Here is a 17,561-nt window from a genome sequence, read left to right on the forward strand (position 1 = left end):
ATAATATTACAGAATACCTCCCAAAGAAACCACTTTTAGGTAATCTTTATAGAATAATTGATAAATATGCAAATGGTGTTTTTGGAGGAATAGAAAGAAAAGTCCTCAACTGCCTTTCTTTGCTGCCCTCTGTTGGCATCCTCATAAAATAATTTTTAAAAAAACTTCTAAAGTTGTCGCTTTTAAATGACATCCATCAAATTTGAACACTAAGATATATCGTTTTTAACAAAGTATACATATATAAGACAGTATTGAGAATCCCCCTGAAAAGATTTTACATCATGAATTGTTTTATGTCAATAAAAACTGTTAAAAAATATGCTTAAAATATTTGACTTTTAATTATTTAATTTAGGAGCCTGTGAATTACACAGTTATGAATAAGTCACAGTTATCAGGTACTTTAGTCGTGACATTTACTACAAATAGACTTTTTTGTGACACCTGGAATGGGTAGCTTTAATATTTAGAACAATTTTGGCCAAAATTTCTTGACATTAACTAACTCAGATGTGTGTAAACTGGATCTGAGGATATCTCCAATCATTTTCTGGTGTTTACAGAACAACTCTTTTTATTTTGTGTCTAACTTAAGATTGTAACAATCCAAAATACTAAACGATTATTGAATTTTGCAACTTTAATGTAACTTTTCAGGGGAAAAGTCACCTTAATATCTGACTATCAACTCAAATAAAAAATTATGAAATAACATGTAGAAAGCTAAAAAGTTGAAAATAGAAAAAATATATTTTTTATTTATTTTTTTTTTATTTCACCTTATTTGCTTGATTATGATCTAAAATTGAACAGATGATGCTGTTTCACAATGAATATTTACTACTAACATGAAGATTAGGGATTTTTTTTAGTATTTCTGACTTTGAAACAGAAAGATCTAAATTGAGTTCTAATGGTAGTTGTATTTTTTTCTAATGCAAATAAGTTTTTGTTATAAATATTAATAGAAATCTGGACAGAGGAATGAATTAGTCAAAAACTGCATTTTTTGGATGTTGTAACTCATCTTTGCAGTTTGCTTTTTTATGACAGTCTGTGAAATCAACAGTAAATGTGAACAAATATAATATTATTGAAATATTATTGCTTTATAAAGTATTACGGAAAATTTTTGATGAAAGTTTTTTCGAATTTCCACTTAACTCCTAATTTTCCTTTTTATATTTTTCCATTTGGCTGAAATAACATTTTTATCACAGTTTATGGGGTTGTAAACAAACTTTGTAAAATGTAGAGCAAAAATGTGATTATAAGTCTAAAAAGTTCAAAAACATTGTCACTTTGGGGTTTATCAATGTGATTTTACACTTAACTAATAAGAGATTATTCAGTTTTATATAATCTATGATTTAATGGTAACTTGTCCAGATTTTTTTTTAGAAATACAGGAATTAGAGTCCTTATTTATTTAACTTTTTATTTATTTATTCTTTTAATTGTGGCATGTTTATCTGTAAAACGTCTAAAAGTATTCAGGTCAACAGAATTATGAAACCCTTAACCATACGATTGAATACTTTTGCAAACTCCGTTGCATACCAGGAAGCTGCTGTGGTCTGAAGACACTTTACACAGGAAAACAACTTTAGATGTTTTTTTTCCTATCATTATTAAATGTTTATTGCTCAGATTATAAAGATTTAAAATTCACTTTATCTGAACTTGGCTATTCCTACTTCAAAAATGCTCCAGACCCATACAGAGAAACATTTATTGCAGCTGAATTTAATCCTATAACCTGAATGACTTTCCTCACTGAAAGATATTTATGAAAGTCTCTTATAACTTGCCTTTAAAAAAAAAAAAAAGGCTAAGATAATTTTTTTAATATATATTTTAAATATGTATCTAAAATAAAATCGCATTACAATAAGTCAAGACAGTTGTTACTGCATGCAAACCATTATTTTTGTTTTTGGGTATTTCTGCTGTACTTTTTTGTACCCCTATTTTTTTCACTGGGTAAACTCTTTAAACCTGCACAGGCAGAGATCTAAAACTCCACTGACTAGGGATTAACTTCACTCAGAACACATAAAGTAAACTAAATGGTTGCATTTTGGGCAAATCTGTCTTATCTGAAGCATTTGATCTCACTGTAAACAAAGGAAACGTAAGACAGCCTCCTTCCTGCTGCTGTTAGGTGTTTGTGGCATTGCACATTTTCACAACATCATGTGTAAGTGTGCATGTTGTTATTGAAAGCTGCATTTTTGGTCTGCAGAAGATAGAAAACAAAAGCTAAAGGGGAAATTGAGATAGTTGACCTTAATGTATTATTGTTTTGTGTATTTTTGAAATTAACTCAGTTTTTCTGCAAATATATGCAGTTTAAGATACCAATAACAAACATTATAAGTATACATTCTGTCTGCCTGTTTCAAATGCATTTTTTTCTATCATGGTACCTAACCTGAGTCCTCCTAAAGTGACTCGAACACAAGTTTTACCCAGTAACACCTGCAGCATTTCATTAGTGTTCGTATTTGAGGATAAACTTTATGTCTATTTATTTCCAGCACTAAACGGGGATCCATGACAAGGTTGGAAAGGCCCAGAACTTGAAGGGAGGGACCAGAACCAGCACCATCAGTACACAGACACCACCAGCTTTGGATGAAATAAGAGCCAAAGCTCATGTTCATGCAACCTCAGGCTCTTCTCCCTCTTTTGTGGCTCTTTGGCTTTAAAGAAAAATGCTACGTCTTAAAAAAATATTAGGTTAGTTACTTGTTTGACACAGGATGTGTTTTATTTTGAAGGAACCTTGTATGTGCTGCCGTCTAAAATAATACAAATCAGAACTGTTTATTTCAATAATTATAAATATTTAAAAGCTCAATTTTATTAATTAATGAAAGAGTTAATAGTCACAAAAACATAAGACATTTCTAGTTTTCCAACTTTGCGGCTCTCGTTGGGGTTTTCTTTGCAGACTCCCTGGCATGACCAGAGATGTCAGGGATCCCTCTCCATGTGTGGAAAGAGGATCGCCATCCCCAGGACGCCAACGTCCAAGGAACTTGACCACCACCGCTGAGCAGCCGGGCTCCCCACAGAAGGGATGAGGACCAAAGACCAACCCCCCTCCTACTGTAACATATTTGTGTGTCCAACTGCCTTCCAACCAAATCTGCATAATGTGCATTTAAAAGGGGAGGGGCCAGAGAGCTGATCAGGGACCAAGGAGGGAGGAGCCACTTCCAACTAGTTCAACCCCTAAATAGTCAAGATGCAGGACAATTTAGGGCAGCCATTTTTTTAAAGTTATCTTAAATGTTAGAGGCAAAATTGAAGAAAAATGCTTTCAGTTTTTATTTTTGTTGATGTTAATAAAAAATGATTAAAAAATGCTCTCGGCTTTTGCCCAACAGTAACACACTCCTGCTGGATAAATTGATTTGTAGCTGGAAAATCAACCTTCTGTTGTCTTTAAATCTCATTGATTCTATTCCCAGGTTACTTTTGTCAAACGAACAACTTAAAAACAATTGTTTAAGTTATATCTGCAGGTACAAAAAAAATAAATAAATAAATAAAAACACTTTAAAAACACCCCGTGCAGCTTTTATGCTCCTAAAACAGATATGCAGATTATATGGGTAAAAATCATTTTTTAAAACACATATATTGGTAAAAAAAAAAAAAATACTGTAAATTTAGTTCCTGTCGAAAAACTTGTGTTTTTGGAATACTTAAAATAAACAATGAATGCAATACTGTGGATTTAAGCCCTAATTAATATACAAGAGTTTTTTAAACACATTTTTTGCTAAAAATGTTAGTATTTTGTACTAATTTGAACTTTTACTGTACTGTTCTAATCAATAATAACTCCAGGGTGGCTTCCAGTTGTTTCATGACTACCCCCTAGTGGTTGCATTTAATATTGCATTCAGAAAAAGATTACATAATCCCAAAATTGAATGCGTTCTTTATGTAACCTCTTGCATTTTTTAAGAAAAAATGTCCTCATACTTTTACTTGAATATATTAGACATTTGATTTGTGGCCAACTATAGCTAAATATTATATTTGCATAATAATAGCTAAACCTGCAACACACCTTACAAAAGCTGCAGATACACTTCCAGACCCATTTTCAACCAGAACTAGTGACCTCCCATCCTAAATGATCAGTTTCCATTTACATTTTAAGAATTTAAGTTAAATTCTTCCATATTTCTCATAAATTCTGATTTTAATGTCAAAGTTTGGAAAAATAAAAATGGTAACGCCCCTTTTTTTCATTGCAAACATTTATTACATGTTTTTTATGATGCAAACAACAGCAAGTCCCATCCTTGTTGGAACAGCTCATCATCTATTCATGAGGGAATGAAAGAGACACAGAGGGACAGATAAAGTGTGTTATGCGCACTTCAGTTACTTTCAGTTTAAAAAAAACAAAACAAAAAAGTGACAATTGTAAGTTGTTGGAAATTTTGGCATCTTCTTCCCTCCTTTTTTGAGTTATTGGTCATTTAAAAAGAAAAAAAAAGAAGAACAAGGCATGCATAATATTCTGGTAATGCACATAAATCAAAAAGGATACCACTTATAAATACAAAATCTCTGGATGGTGTTGGTGTAGATTTCATATACATGGTCCCCTTTCTTCAAGGTGTTTTCTGTCCTCGTTTCTTCACTCGACCCGTGAAGCAGAGCAGAAAAACACGCTTGTAGTCCGACCTTCAGTATACCAACTGGATTTTACAACCACGCCCCCTCCTCAAATTTACAGGCTCTTAAATGCACCGATGAAATTGTATTATCTTCACAATTTCATCAAATAGACGGCGTTATTTCCTATATATAAAAAATAATAAATCTTTCTGTAAGTAATACTTCCGCCTCATGCTTGTGTTTACAAGGGAGCCCACTGACTTTTGGTACCGACTCAGAGCTACTCTGCCTCGACGACAGAAGCCTGGAGCTGAAGTGTTTGACGTCTACTAAAGAAATGGATCTTATTTATTTTAGGATGAAAAAAAATGCACTGTCATTTAAACTGCAGCTGCATAGGTGATCTAGGTGTTAAAGATCAAAGGGGGAAAAAATAAAAATAAAAAAATGCACTGGTTAAATACAATTTTGAATGAATTCTTTACTGTTAAAAAAAGTGTACTGCAATGCATACAACTATGCTGCGCTCATCATTTGCTCAAGCTGAGTTAAAGAGGAGGAAAAGGCTTTGAGGACTGCTGATTGATCAGTGGAATCATTTACAGATTTACAGTTAGAATGCATCTATCATCACACTCAACAGATGGCAGGAAGGAGGGGACAGGCGGCAGCAAACGACCGGCACGATATAGAAAAGATTCATTCGTTTGAATGTGAACGTCGTTTGCCCTCTTAAAAAAAAAAAAAAAAAAGATGACGAACGAACAGATGGGAATGCTGTAAGTGCAGAACCAAATTTTCGACCAATAAAAGTCTATTGGGATCGAGCTGTACTGGTTGTTCTGAAAGTGGAGGCAGACTTGATTAACCGAAGGCGGGGTTGAGTATGACGGTTCTGATGGTAACGGCGGCTGGATTCGGCGCCCTGTAGATGGTGGCGATGATGCCTTATGGTTGGGGGTGGGGGTTAATTGCTTTAGTCGATGTACTGGGAGAGCCAGCGGAAGCCCTCGCCATAGCCCTGCCTCTTCAACACGCTGCACATGAACACCTCCAGTGGTCTCGTGTTCAAATCCTTCAAGGGAATGTTGCCCTAGGAGAAGAAAATCAAAGAAAAGCATTTCAATTATTATTTTTTAAATACAGTAAATGTTTATTTTCAGAATAAAACTTCAATCTTTTCCAAAGGGAAAAAAAAACTTAAAATTGTGCTTTTAAAGGGTTCAAACAAGTTTCTTCTAATTAAATTTAACATTTTAAAGCTGTGTTTATCAAATATTAAGACTAATTTGTCGGTGTATTTCCCATTTTGTTAATTTATTCCCATTTTAGATTCAAACTATAGCTTCTTATCTTGTTGTTTGTGGTCTGTCCCATGATGCATCAGTGCGCTTCTTTTTCTAAACCGGCGGTGGGCATTCTGGGTATTGGTCCATATCAACTGGGTCTGCTGCTGTTTATTTAAACTATTTGATCAAAGTAATTGTGGTTGAAATATTTAATTTTCAACAAGAAATGTAGAACAGAAACATTTCAAACAACACAATTTAGAGGCTCATATCAAAATTCAAGACGTTTTAAAGGCTTTTTAATGCATTATTTCTAATTCATAAATTCAATGCTTTGGAGGCTTTTTAAAACCCAGCGGGAACCCCGTTTTAACATGTTCTTAGGGCAGTTTTCTCATGGAGGACATTAAAGAAAATTCAGCTTCAAGTAGGATTTTTTTAGAATTTCTTTACTCAAATTGTTGCAAATCAGGATCAGACAGATAAATACTGTTTAAAAAAAATGTTAAAAAAAAAGAGTTTATTTGTGACAGAGGAAATACACTGGGCGAGTCACACGCTCCCTGCAACGGGGAAAAGGGGCCACAGTCCCACTCACAACTCAGAGATGAATTTCTAATGAAAAACTGTCACTCTGTAGAAACTGTCCTTCACAGAATCCCAGCCGGCAGCAGCAGCTCTGATTGGACGATGTGTAAACATCTCAGAGTGGCAGCCGTCAATATCAAGGTGCCACCAGCCACCAGCTACCTTGTATGTATATAAAAATTGGCCATTCTGCATGCCTGACAGCAACCGTCTATCCTAAGTCATAACCACACAACTGACTCTTTTTTTTTGCTCTTTCTGGAGGATTTCTTGTCATGAAAGCTCTCTCTCATAAAGCTTTTCGAGTATTTGTCTCTGCAGCTAAATTATACTGATTCATAATATAATAAATCATATTACTAACGAACCAAGGACTGTATTTGAGGCTTAGACTTTAATATCAACTAGTTAACAAAAAAGAATTTATCCTCAGAGAATTCCTAAATTGTCCACGTAATCGTTCCCCTTAGATAACTGGTTTGTTTCTGAAAGTAACAACTCATTTTTTAAGGAATTACTTGGTAAAAAAACAAAAAAGTGATAACAGTTTTTCAGAGGTTTCTTTTCACCATGTACTGACCTTCCCTGTTGTATGTCCGTATAATCCGAACAGTTCCCTCAGTCTCTCTTCACTGATGGCATCTTGTCTGTCGATCTTGTTGCCCAGGATTAGGATAGGCACGTTTCCGATGGTCTCGTCTGTCATTAATGCCTGTGCAGATTAATGAGGTGTTTAATAGGACTTTCATTATAAACATCAATACCAGCAGAAATAAAGCATTTGATTACAGAGTATTTAATTTCTGCCGCAAGTGGTTTCATGGGAACTTTGGTGCAAGTTTACTGAATCTCGTATTTAGAATATTTTCTAGAACTGGGAGATTAAATTCTGAGAACACTTTTTTAAACTAATTTACAACTGAAAAAACTGTATTTTATGAAATAAATCAAATTTAAAAGGGATGAAAACCTTTAACTTCTCATTAAGAAAACTGTTCCAGTAAAGTTATTTAACAAGTTTTAAACAAAAAAAGGTAAAGATATGATCAAATTTTTAAACAAAAAGGAAAGAAAAAATACTTTCCAACTCAACTTAAAATAGGCATTTAAACCATCCACAGGAAGTACATGTGTCATGGGAGTTCAATGTCTGACAGCAGACAGGACCTCCAACAGCAAAATATGATAAAATAAAGTATAAATATCAGATCTCTGCTAAATATTGTTCATCTTTCAGTACATCCCATCAGGGGTCACCACAGCAAATCAGCTTTCACTAATTTGCAAAGGCTGTTTGTCAGACTTTTACCAATATGTGTGTTTTTAAATATGATTTCCCCCCCATATAATCTAAATAAAGACAACAAATCATTTCAAATGATTGGGCCTAAAAGGCCGCATTTTAAGAAAAATGCATCTTTATGTCGTTAGCTTGTCTTGGCTACAATAATCTCATTTTTTCTGTAGTTCCTAAAATTTTTTTCCCTTAAAAGCAGATGGAGTCCAGTATGGCTCGGATGGAGGGTGAAGCGTCTTACATCAAGCTCTGCTTTTGATTCGGGCAACCTCACGAGGTCCGCACAGTCCACGAGGAAGACGATGCCATTAATTGCAGGGAGGTAGTTTTTCCACACTCTGCGGGCTACAAAACACAAAGAACATTCTACAATCTGACCGGTTCATTTAAAGACAAATAGTATAACTTTAAAAATGATTTGATGCCGAGCAAAAAAACTGTAGAACTGTTTTATTTTTGCAAATGTAAAAAGTGTGAAGAGAAAAAGGTAAAGAAAAAGGTACCTTGTTGGTGGCCTCCAAGGTCAAAGGTGGTGAAAGTCATGCCAGCAATCGTCAGCTCTTCTGAGGCTAAAAAACCCAACATACCAGCAAATCAGGACTGAAAGCATCACGGAATTTCACTCTGACACTAAGATTTTCATATAAACACCATTTCTTTTTGTTTTGCATGGATAATCTTTCAAATCATAGCTGAGTGAGCATGTGCAGACATGGATGTGTGAGAGAAGAACCAGCTCACTTGGGTGTAAAGTTGGCACATGCTGTCCCAATCTGTCATCTTTGAGCATGTGCAGTAGCGTTGTTTTGCCAGCATTGTCCAGGCCAAGAAATACTAACTTGCCGGATTTCTTATACAGTCCTGGGAATAAAAAGAAGAGAAGTTAAAAAAAAAAAATCACATGAACATCTGATAATATAAATCCATAAAAGTATCTAAAGTACCTTATAAATATTAATATAGCTCAAAAAATTAAAAATTAAATAAAACTTTTTGCAGACTTTATTTTATATTGTCAAAAATGTTTCCTTTAATAGTTACAAATATTATTACAGGTGAGGCATTACTATAAAAGGTTGGATAGTTTGTATTTACTTTATCCATAAATCAAAGCTGATTGAACATCATAAGAGCTTGAAAACCATATGAAGATTGCTATTTTTGATTACTCTACGAGTGTATCAATCCTGTCTCCATCGCCATGGTTGCTAAAGGAGGAGTAAATGAAGGCCACTCCTAGGTCAACTTTGTTCACTCCTCTGAGTCAGCTCAGTGATATCAAGGGGATTTGTGTGGTTTTTTGATAGTCAGCTCGCCTGGATGTCGTCATTACTCACCAGCAGCAGAATGTAACCTGTCAAACTGGAAGAACGGGAGCTACAGCGACATGTCGCTCAAAGAATAACCGGGCCAGCGCATGATGCCGCATGTTGTGAGAGTTTCTACGCAATTCAAACGTACAGATTTAAAAAATACATAGGGAAGCTTTGTGGATAAATAGTATTTTTGCGGCTGTTCCTGAACAGCAAACACCAGATGAATATGTCGCGTCAGCAAACTAAAAATATTGTTTGAAGCATTTTATTTTCACAGAGGGATTTATTGACTTAAAAATCGATTTATTTCCTTTCTTGAAAACTTTCCAAACATGTGTTCTTTTGTTATTTGTCAAAACAACTTTATAGGATACAAAAAACCCTCAAAGTTGTACGATTTTCAACAGTAATCATCTGTTAATCCAAGATCATTTTCAACAGGAGGTACAAAGTAGTTCAGGATTAATTTATTTCTTTTGTGTTCACCACTAACCATAAATAAACAAATCCCATAAAACTATTGTTCTGCCAAACTGATGTCTTGTTACATTTTAGTTTCAAACAATGATAAAACCTTTATAATGTGAGAGCATCAACACTTACCTAAAAACTGTAGTACGCTATTGAAACCGCTATAAATCCAATCAAATAAGAATGACATATCCGGAGCTGTTGAATCCTAAAAGAACAAGAAGAAAGAAAAGTATTCAATTATTTCTAATGTTGTGGTTTTTTAGTGCTTATGAACTGCATGTAAAGATACAACAACATGTATTAAACATAAAATAAAATGGTAATAAATTCACAATACATCTAAAAAAAATGACTAATATGAAACTTTCAGCCACAAAATTTGAATGTCTTTAAATAGTTTCCACTTCCGCTGCTTCTAGAATGAATAACTAAACTATAATTTTCAAAGAAAATAGTTTATAAAGTTAGTCAACTAAAGAACAAACTCGAGGCCATAAAGCCATTTTTTTTAGAATGACTGCTTTCAACTCCATAAAATGTAGAAAGCTGAGCTTAAACAGACAAGAGGAGAAAAGCGGATGCAAGAACCAGCAGCCTTAAAGAACTTAAAAGTAAGCAGTGTATCTCACTCAGACAAAAACCAGAAACTGCAGATAAAAAAAACTAAAAGAAGATTTAAATTCCTGATCTCAAATCACCCAATAGTTCTTTTATAGTCAGTGAGAGCGTTAGTCGTCATGCCCAAGGATGACAGCAAATACACCTTTAAGTTTATCAAGAAAAAACAAGTCAGAATGTATTAAAAAATAATGACATGTAAATTGGTTTCTGGAGAAATTTTGGTTTGTTCACTAGTGTCATTCTTAAAACAAATCTGATTCTGTTACTGTCATGACTGTTAGAATGCTGGAAAGCTGGAGTTGAGGCATAACATTTGAAATTGGACGTTTTCCGAGAGGCAAAGGAAACTTTTGCAATTTGAAGTTAACCAGTTTCATGTCACTTCCTACCTACTTTTAATCTCAAAGATACAGAGGTATCAGAACATAGCAAGCTGGAACCAACCTCTAACCCTACTTGCATAACATGCAAACCACCTACAGGGCTAAAGTATAAGGCAAAGGTCAACATCAGAAGACAGTCGAACAAATCTGCTGTCACAGTCCACACTTGACATATCGTAAAGCCTGCTTCATCGGTGGGTGGGATTACAAAAAAATGGCCATACGCGTGGCACGATGATGTCAAATGTCAAACAACAACAATTTATGGGCAGACCAATCAGGACACGAGCAGAATGGCCATACAACTTTTTTTTCTACAGCTGAGAACTTTAAATGGTAGTAGTGACAGTAAATTTAAAACTGGTGAAATGTATTCCGTAATTCTCCAAAAACATTTGTTCTTCTGAAATCAAACTTCTCTGAATTCACATTATATTTACGGCTTAGAGCTCAAATGAAGAAGTCAAAATTCTAAATCACTTTTAAAAACTTTTTTCTTCAATAAGAACACACGTGACAGTTTATTTTACTCTTTAGGCAAGGCAAGGCAAGGTTTAGTCTATTGTCACAAAAGTTATGGGTGTTAAATTTCATACTTATAAAGCCGCAAGCAATAAACTAAATCAAAATTTGACACCCTGTTGAATCAGTATGAGAACCCTTTTCAAAATCAAGTAATCTGATTAAAATCTAAATGTGTGGTGCACTGTAATCTGTACTCGAGTAATAGTCTGACATTGAAGATTTTTTTATTTTATTTGCTAAAGTGCTAAAAAAATGACTAGTTTTTCTCCTCTAACTTTCGAAATATTTCAAAGAAACGCGGTCCTGTAGCATACCAGCACAGACGCAAGGATAGAACCCCCGAAAAAGACAGAATTTATACAGATTAACTGAAGCTAATGAGTATTTATTCGGGATTTTACCGGCTAACGGGCTGGTTAGCTGGAAGCTTCAAGCTACGTGTCATATTCTGAAGGCGACGTTGCAGTCTGCTAGCCGTTTCGGCTAATCACCAGTTAGCAAGAAAAAAAATGTTCGTGGATGTAATAAAGACGTAAGGAAATGCCAGTGTTTTCAACTAAAAATACATCGGTTTTAGTAAATAAAACGTAAACTCAAGTTGTTTAATATTTAGTATAAGTTTAGTTAAAATAAGTAAGGTAAGTCTACTGGGTGTTAGCTATAGTAATGTAGCATAGTTAGCTACCGGGATCGTATGCTAACAGCGAAGCCGAAGGCTCGCGACCGAACTCTCCCTTTTCTGATCGTTATTAAATAAGTAAAGAGAAACACTTACCCGTTTTTAGGTGTAGATAGATTTACCAAGTGTGTTCGTTCAAACAACCATGTAAATCAGTCTTTCTGTGAAAAGGGAGCCTGTGAGATGCCAGGTCTTCCTCACCCCTTTCGTGTTTTGTTACTGAGACGCGACACTGCAATGGCTGTCCAACAACTCCCAAAAACTCTGCCCTGCCGCTTCCTGTTTATGTTTCACAATCAGCTTTCCGACACCGCTCAATTTATTCCAAAACGACACATTTCCTAATAGTTCATAATTTATTTCACTTAAGTATTAACTGTATTAATTAAAATATTTAATCGCACACGTGCAAACTTTGAATTTATAGTTTATTAATAGGAACAACATTTTTTTTCTGGCTGCGCCATCAAAAAAATATATTTTATTTTATTTTAAAATAGAATTTCACAAATTTCCTGGAAGGTTTCAACAGACCAAGTTCAGGATAAGAATAATATTGTTGGTTAACTAATAGACACAGGTTTAAATATATGCTGTATTTTTCTCATTTAAAAGCAACTACTGCAATTTTGTCTGCAGAAAATCCCAAGTCATGATGAACAAATAGGGTCTTTGGTTTTGTTTAGATTTTTAAGAATTACTACCTCACAATATCACAAAGGCTTACTCAATTTTTACAGATTCATCTTTTTTATTTATTTTAAATTTATGAGCTTGACATTTTATAGAGCACAATATAACAAAAATACACAAATCTTTCCCTAGTTTATCAATGTACATCAGGTGTTTGATTTTCTGATGTAACAAAGCAATAATTTTCTCAAACACAAGATTGATTCATAGTGTCTTTTTGCAAAAATAAAAACTGTTCAAATTCATTTTTTTGTCATTGCTATTAAGTTCAACATAAAATAAGCATAAATAAATATAAATAGAAATTCATGAAAATATTAAACATAGAAATGCAGAATTTTGATGTTCTATAAATAACTTCTATTTGACTAAACTGTTAGACTTGTTCAGATTGAAACCAAGATTAGTGTCATGATCAGAACACATTTAAACACGGAAAGAATCCCCATGAGTACAATTGAGAGTTTCAAAATCAAAGTAAAGAGGTTTAGTACACGTCACTTTCCGTCTCTCTTCTGGGAGAGAAATTTGTTCTTTGCAATTTGACCCATCCCTTCAGGGAGTGGTGAGCTATAGTCATCACTGCACTTGGTAACAGTTTAATTGTTCAACCACCCAATTCCACTCTTAATACTAGTGTGAGGGAGGCATCGGGGTCCATGTTAGTCTCACAACCTTCCAGTTTTAGGTTGTCTGAGATGTGAAATGGTAGTAGAGACTCCCTCAAAATGCAATTTTAGTGGCTTTAGTTTAACAAAATGGCAATTTTTTAAGGGGATTATTATGCAATGTTATTCTATGCTATTTTAAAAAGTGAAGAAAATGTTGGCATTATATATATTACTCAATTTAATTGACATGTTTCTGTTAATTTAGCTATCTTCAGTCAAATTTGATAATCAATTTATCCTGATTTTTTGTGATAAATTATGTTTTTATATATAAATGAATGGAATTTTGTATGAGCAATGACCTCCCAAATAAATCATTTTTATTTCTATCACAACTCTTGTTCTACAGGTGGCAACAGCCATAATCTCACATAGATTTCTGAATTGAGTGTAAAAGATAATGCATTCATTTTGAGAAAATCTTATTTTTTATATAAACTAATATAAAATGTCTGAAATGAAAGAAACTGGTTGACCCTAATCTCTGACAGCTTCTTGTTTCTAGTACACTGAAAAATCCTGGGCACCAGAGGAAATGCCACGTGTCCACACTGCGCATGCTCGGTGGTTTTTACGTTGATCCTGTTGGGTGATCCTAGCTTCCGGTGAAAGAGGAGAAGCATCTCACACGATTAATTACTCTGACCAGGCCCGTCGTCACTCACCATACTTAGGTGGTTGGGCGGGCGTTTTTAGTAACAATTATGGCTCTGTAAAACAAAACGAGAGACTTTGGTAACTTTCTAAAGTATTTCAAGTGACTTGGCTTCAGATTGTGGTTTAACTAGACGCCCATCGTCAGAGCTACAGGTTGAGACGCTACCCTGCAATTGCCAGCTAGTTAGCTAGCTAAAGACGCAACTAGCTGTTCGCCGATCTAGCGCCTCTAAATTAGACCCAGTTGTCCGTTTCAACATGTCAACTGCGGGGTTTAATTCGCAAAATGGAACTGGGACTGGACAGACGTACGCGAATGGTGAGTAATTTACAAACTTGAGTAAAAATTGACCTAACGTGAACTAGCTGTCATTAGCTTATGTTCCCTAGCTGAACACTAGAGGCAGTTCCCTGTACCTTTGCCAGTATCTGTTAGCTAACTCGCCTAGTAACCAAGTAATGTGAAGTGATAAACTCGAGTATGTTTACGCTAGGTTATCTGTGGTTAATCTTGATTCGTGTTACCCTCGTGACTAAAAAATAGTGGCTGTCACGAAGCTACGCTAACTGTACATGTTGTGCTAACTAGCTGAACGTTGCTTCTTTTAGATTGTCGAGGTGGCAAACCAATAGGTTGACCGAGTGGTGGACTAGCATGACACGATTTAGACCGGCAATAGTTTGTTTTAGACCTTTTACGGCAAACATTCAATATCGAAGTATTTGCTCAAGCTGATCTTTCGGCGTGATCACTTCCAAAAGTAGAGGAGGCTTATCTAAACTTGTCTACTCAGGGGTTTTTATTCTTGTTTAGGTTTATAGTCTACAGTTTCACTTGTGTCTTTTAGTTTGTTAGTTGTTGTATAACTATTATTTTCTATTGCTAAATCACTGTAGCTCCAGCGGTGTACGTTGTCCTGCACATGTGGCACATTGGAGGCGATCCAGATTTATATATGTATATAAATGAACATAAAACTCCTTTTGATTTTTCAGTTTTGAAGTCACGTCAGACTTAATGATCTGTTCCCTTTGATATAATTGTTCCCTTTTATTTATGAACATGACTTGTCTAGTGTATATATTCTTTAAAAAATATGCTGTGATGCAATCATTGGTTTATCAATGAATTCCTAAAGTGATTTAGCCTCTTGTGTCATTACAAAGGGATCAATATGCTTTTGTGGTTTTTAGTTTGATCAAACTCGGGTCAAATTTACTACTTCTGACTGTAGTTGTATCAACTTTGATTATTCATATATTGAAAATAAACGGAACAGTTCTTTAAAATGATTTGAAAAATCACTCTTTTGCACATTCCCACACTGAGGATTGTGAACATATTTCTTATTTTTTGATAAAATTGGCCAGGGATTTGTTGGAAATCATTACTTTTTTTTTTTTTTTGCCGTTATATTTTCAGATCCGAACACCACAAACAAAGGCTCAGTGTTGTGGTCAGTCTCACTTGCGCATTGAAGAACCCTTCTTTCTTTCCTTTAATATTTGTGGTGTTGATTGCAAAATCTTTTTTATTGCGTTTATAGTCAAGCAAAAATATATAAACTCTGTTTTTAAGCACATTCATTTGTAACTAGAAGCTGTTGTTTCTGACTCACTGTGATCACTAATGTGTGATTAACTAGAACATTAAGTCTTTGGACACTCCTCATAGACTGGCAGCAATATCAAGTGGATTAATTTATTTAAAAAAAATTATGCCCGTTTAAAATAAACAACTTATTACTCCTTTGTATTTTTTTCTGTTTGTTTGCGAAGAACTTAATAAATAGAAAAAAAATATTTGGCATTTTGAAATGTATTTTTCTGCAAAAGGCCTGACTTTGATTTGTCTATTTTTTTTTTTTAATAATCAATTCAGTGGCTTTTAAGGTGGGCTTTACACAGTTTGAGTATCACTATTATTTTTCAGAGACTGAGAAGCAAATTTTGGTGTTGATATATGTGAATCAAGTATTTTTATTGGTGCAGTTTTTGCTGCTTCTTTGTCGAGGGAAATAAGATCAAACTTTAAGAGCTCTCCACTCAGCAACTAAGAACAGATCATGGTGAACTACATTCAAACCATTTATGGAGGTTAAACTTGGTGACTTTTACTGTTTTCACTGTTGTTTTTGCTATTATTGTCCCTGTTGTTTGTGTTGAATGTAGTGGAAAAAATGTTTGATAAAATAAACCCTTAAATTGAGTTCAGGAGAGACTATTCTTTAACATTCCTTCAATGTTACCCAAGCTTGTTAGTAAAAGGCTATACTTTTATTTACTTTTTGAGGAATACGCTTGTGTTCGACTCGTACAAAAAGTTTTGGCTTTGCTCATTCATTCAGTAACTTTTATTCCCTTTCTCTGGTCTGCAGGTCCGACACAAACTCCTGCATCCTTGCATCAGGTGCCGGGGGTCAGCTCTGGCATGACTCACCAACCAGCCTACAACCCAATGCAGGCCAAAGCTCCCACCCCGCCTGGACTTTACCCATACCAGCCTGTTCCCTCATTCAATTCCTCCCCTTCAGTTCAACCGCTGCTGTCCAGTCCTCTCGTCGGAGGCCCTCCATCCCATACCCCTCCTCTGTCTGCCAGCCCCAGTCCTGGTCCAAGGCTGCCCCCTGGACACGCCACTCCTCCTCCCCCTGCTACTGCTGTGTCTTCTGGTAGCTATTACCCGAGCTCCATGGCTCCAACATGGCAGTTCAACACAGCTACCCAGCTCCCGGGCTCGGCCGCTTCTACAAATGTACCCTTTAGAGGCACTGTGGGAAATCATGTGAATCCACCTGTAAGCTTACCTGCACCGACGTCATCAGCCTCTTTCAGCCCCACACCACCACCCATGAACAACCCCCAGCCCCCCGGCCCAGGAATCCCTCCCACTTCTATGCATGGATACACTCAGCCAGGTAAGAGCACAAAGCCTCCACTGAGGGCTCGTAACGGACTTTACCATCCAGATCCAACCCGCCGTTTCATTTGGTATAAATGAAGCAACAATTTCCAGTTGCATCAAGTGACAAGAAAAGATAAATTCTTACAAGTTTTAGCAACAAAGTCAGAAAGCTTTTCTGAGTAATAAACATAATTTGACCAGAGAAGTTTTTTTTTTTTTTTCCTTCTTAAATAAATCTCTCTGGAATTGTCTTTATTTTAGTCGTCTGCTTTCAACATTCATGCATGCTGACATGTTGGAGGTGGACATTGCCCTCTGTTCTGCTACCTCCAAACCGAGCACACTCATTTACTGTGAATTAGTGCAAAGTTCAGATCGGATATTACACCTGCTGTAATCCTTACACATCGTCATTTAATATCTTTGATTTCTGCTGCTTGCTGTTTGACAAAAGTGGGGAAAGAACAAGTGGGGAAGACCTTTTTTATTTTCCTGGTGGGGATAAAAAAAAAAACAACTCAGCAACATTTCTTTCAGTAAGGAAGTTGCTGTATTTTGCAATGCTGTTTGACTTAAAGACCCATTGAAAAATGAAAATTATTGTTCTTGGTGTTTTTAACATGTTCTTGTCCTGGTGGAGGACATGTATCAAGAAAATTAACCCTTTAACACCTGAGACGTCGCCGGTGACGCTTCAACACAAAACCTTTAACATACTATAATTTTTCAACCGTAAACACAACCAGCAGATTCTGAAGGAGAAAAGCGGCGTGAGAAGTTTGAAATAGCCTGTATTTGTTACGTACAAACTAC

The 17,561-nt window shown here is 35.4% G+C and overlaps 2 protein-coding genes across 2 annotated transcripts in view; one reads left to right on the forward strand and one right to left on the reverse strand.

The window, feature by feature from the left end:
* Positions 1-4,265: 4,265 nt before the first annotated feature.
* Positions 4,266-12,107, reverse strand: sar1b (secretion associated, Ras related GTPase 1B). Its single transcript, XM_024262285.2, has 7 exons — positions 11,919-12,107; positions 9,744-9,819; positions 8,566-8,685; positions 8,328-8,393; positions 8,066-8,169; positions 7,108-7,239; positions 4,266-5,743 (listed from the first exon to the last, which is right to left on the reverse strand). The coding sequence occupies exons 2-7, from the start codon at positions 9,799-9,801 to the stop codon at positions 5,627-5,629; spliced, it is 597 nt and encodes a 198-aa protein (XP_024118053.1). The 5' UTR covers positions 9,802-9,819; positions 11,919-12,107; the 3' UTR covers positions 4,266-5,626.
* A 1,664-nt stretch (positions 12,108-13,771) lies between these two features.
* Positions 13,772-17,561, forward strand: part of sec24a (SEC24 homolog A, COPII coat complex component) — a 22,004-nt gene continuing 18,214 nt past the window's right edge. The window contains exons 1-2 of the mRNA XM_024262306.2: positions 13,772-14,162; positions 16,222-16,761. Coding sequence (XP_024118074.1) covers positions 14,102-14,162; positions 16,222-16,761 — 601 coding nt within the window. The 5' untranslated portion in view covers positions 13,772-14,101. The remainder of the gene's footprint in view (positions 14,163-16,221; positions 16,762-17,561) is intronic.

This window comes from Oryzias melastigma, linkage group LG14, assembly GCF_002922805.2.
Source record: "Oryzias melastigma strain HK-1 linkage group LG14, ASM292280v2, whole genome shotgun sequence".
Classification (NCBI taxonomy): Eukaryota; Metazoa; Chordata; class Actinopteri; order Beloniformes; family Adrianichthyidae; genus Oryzias; species Oryzias melastigma.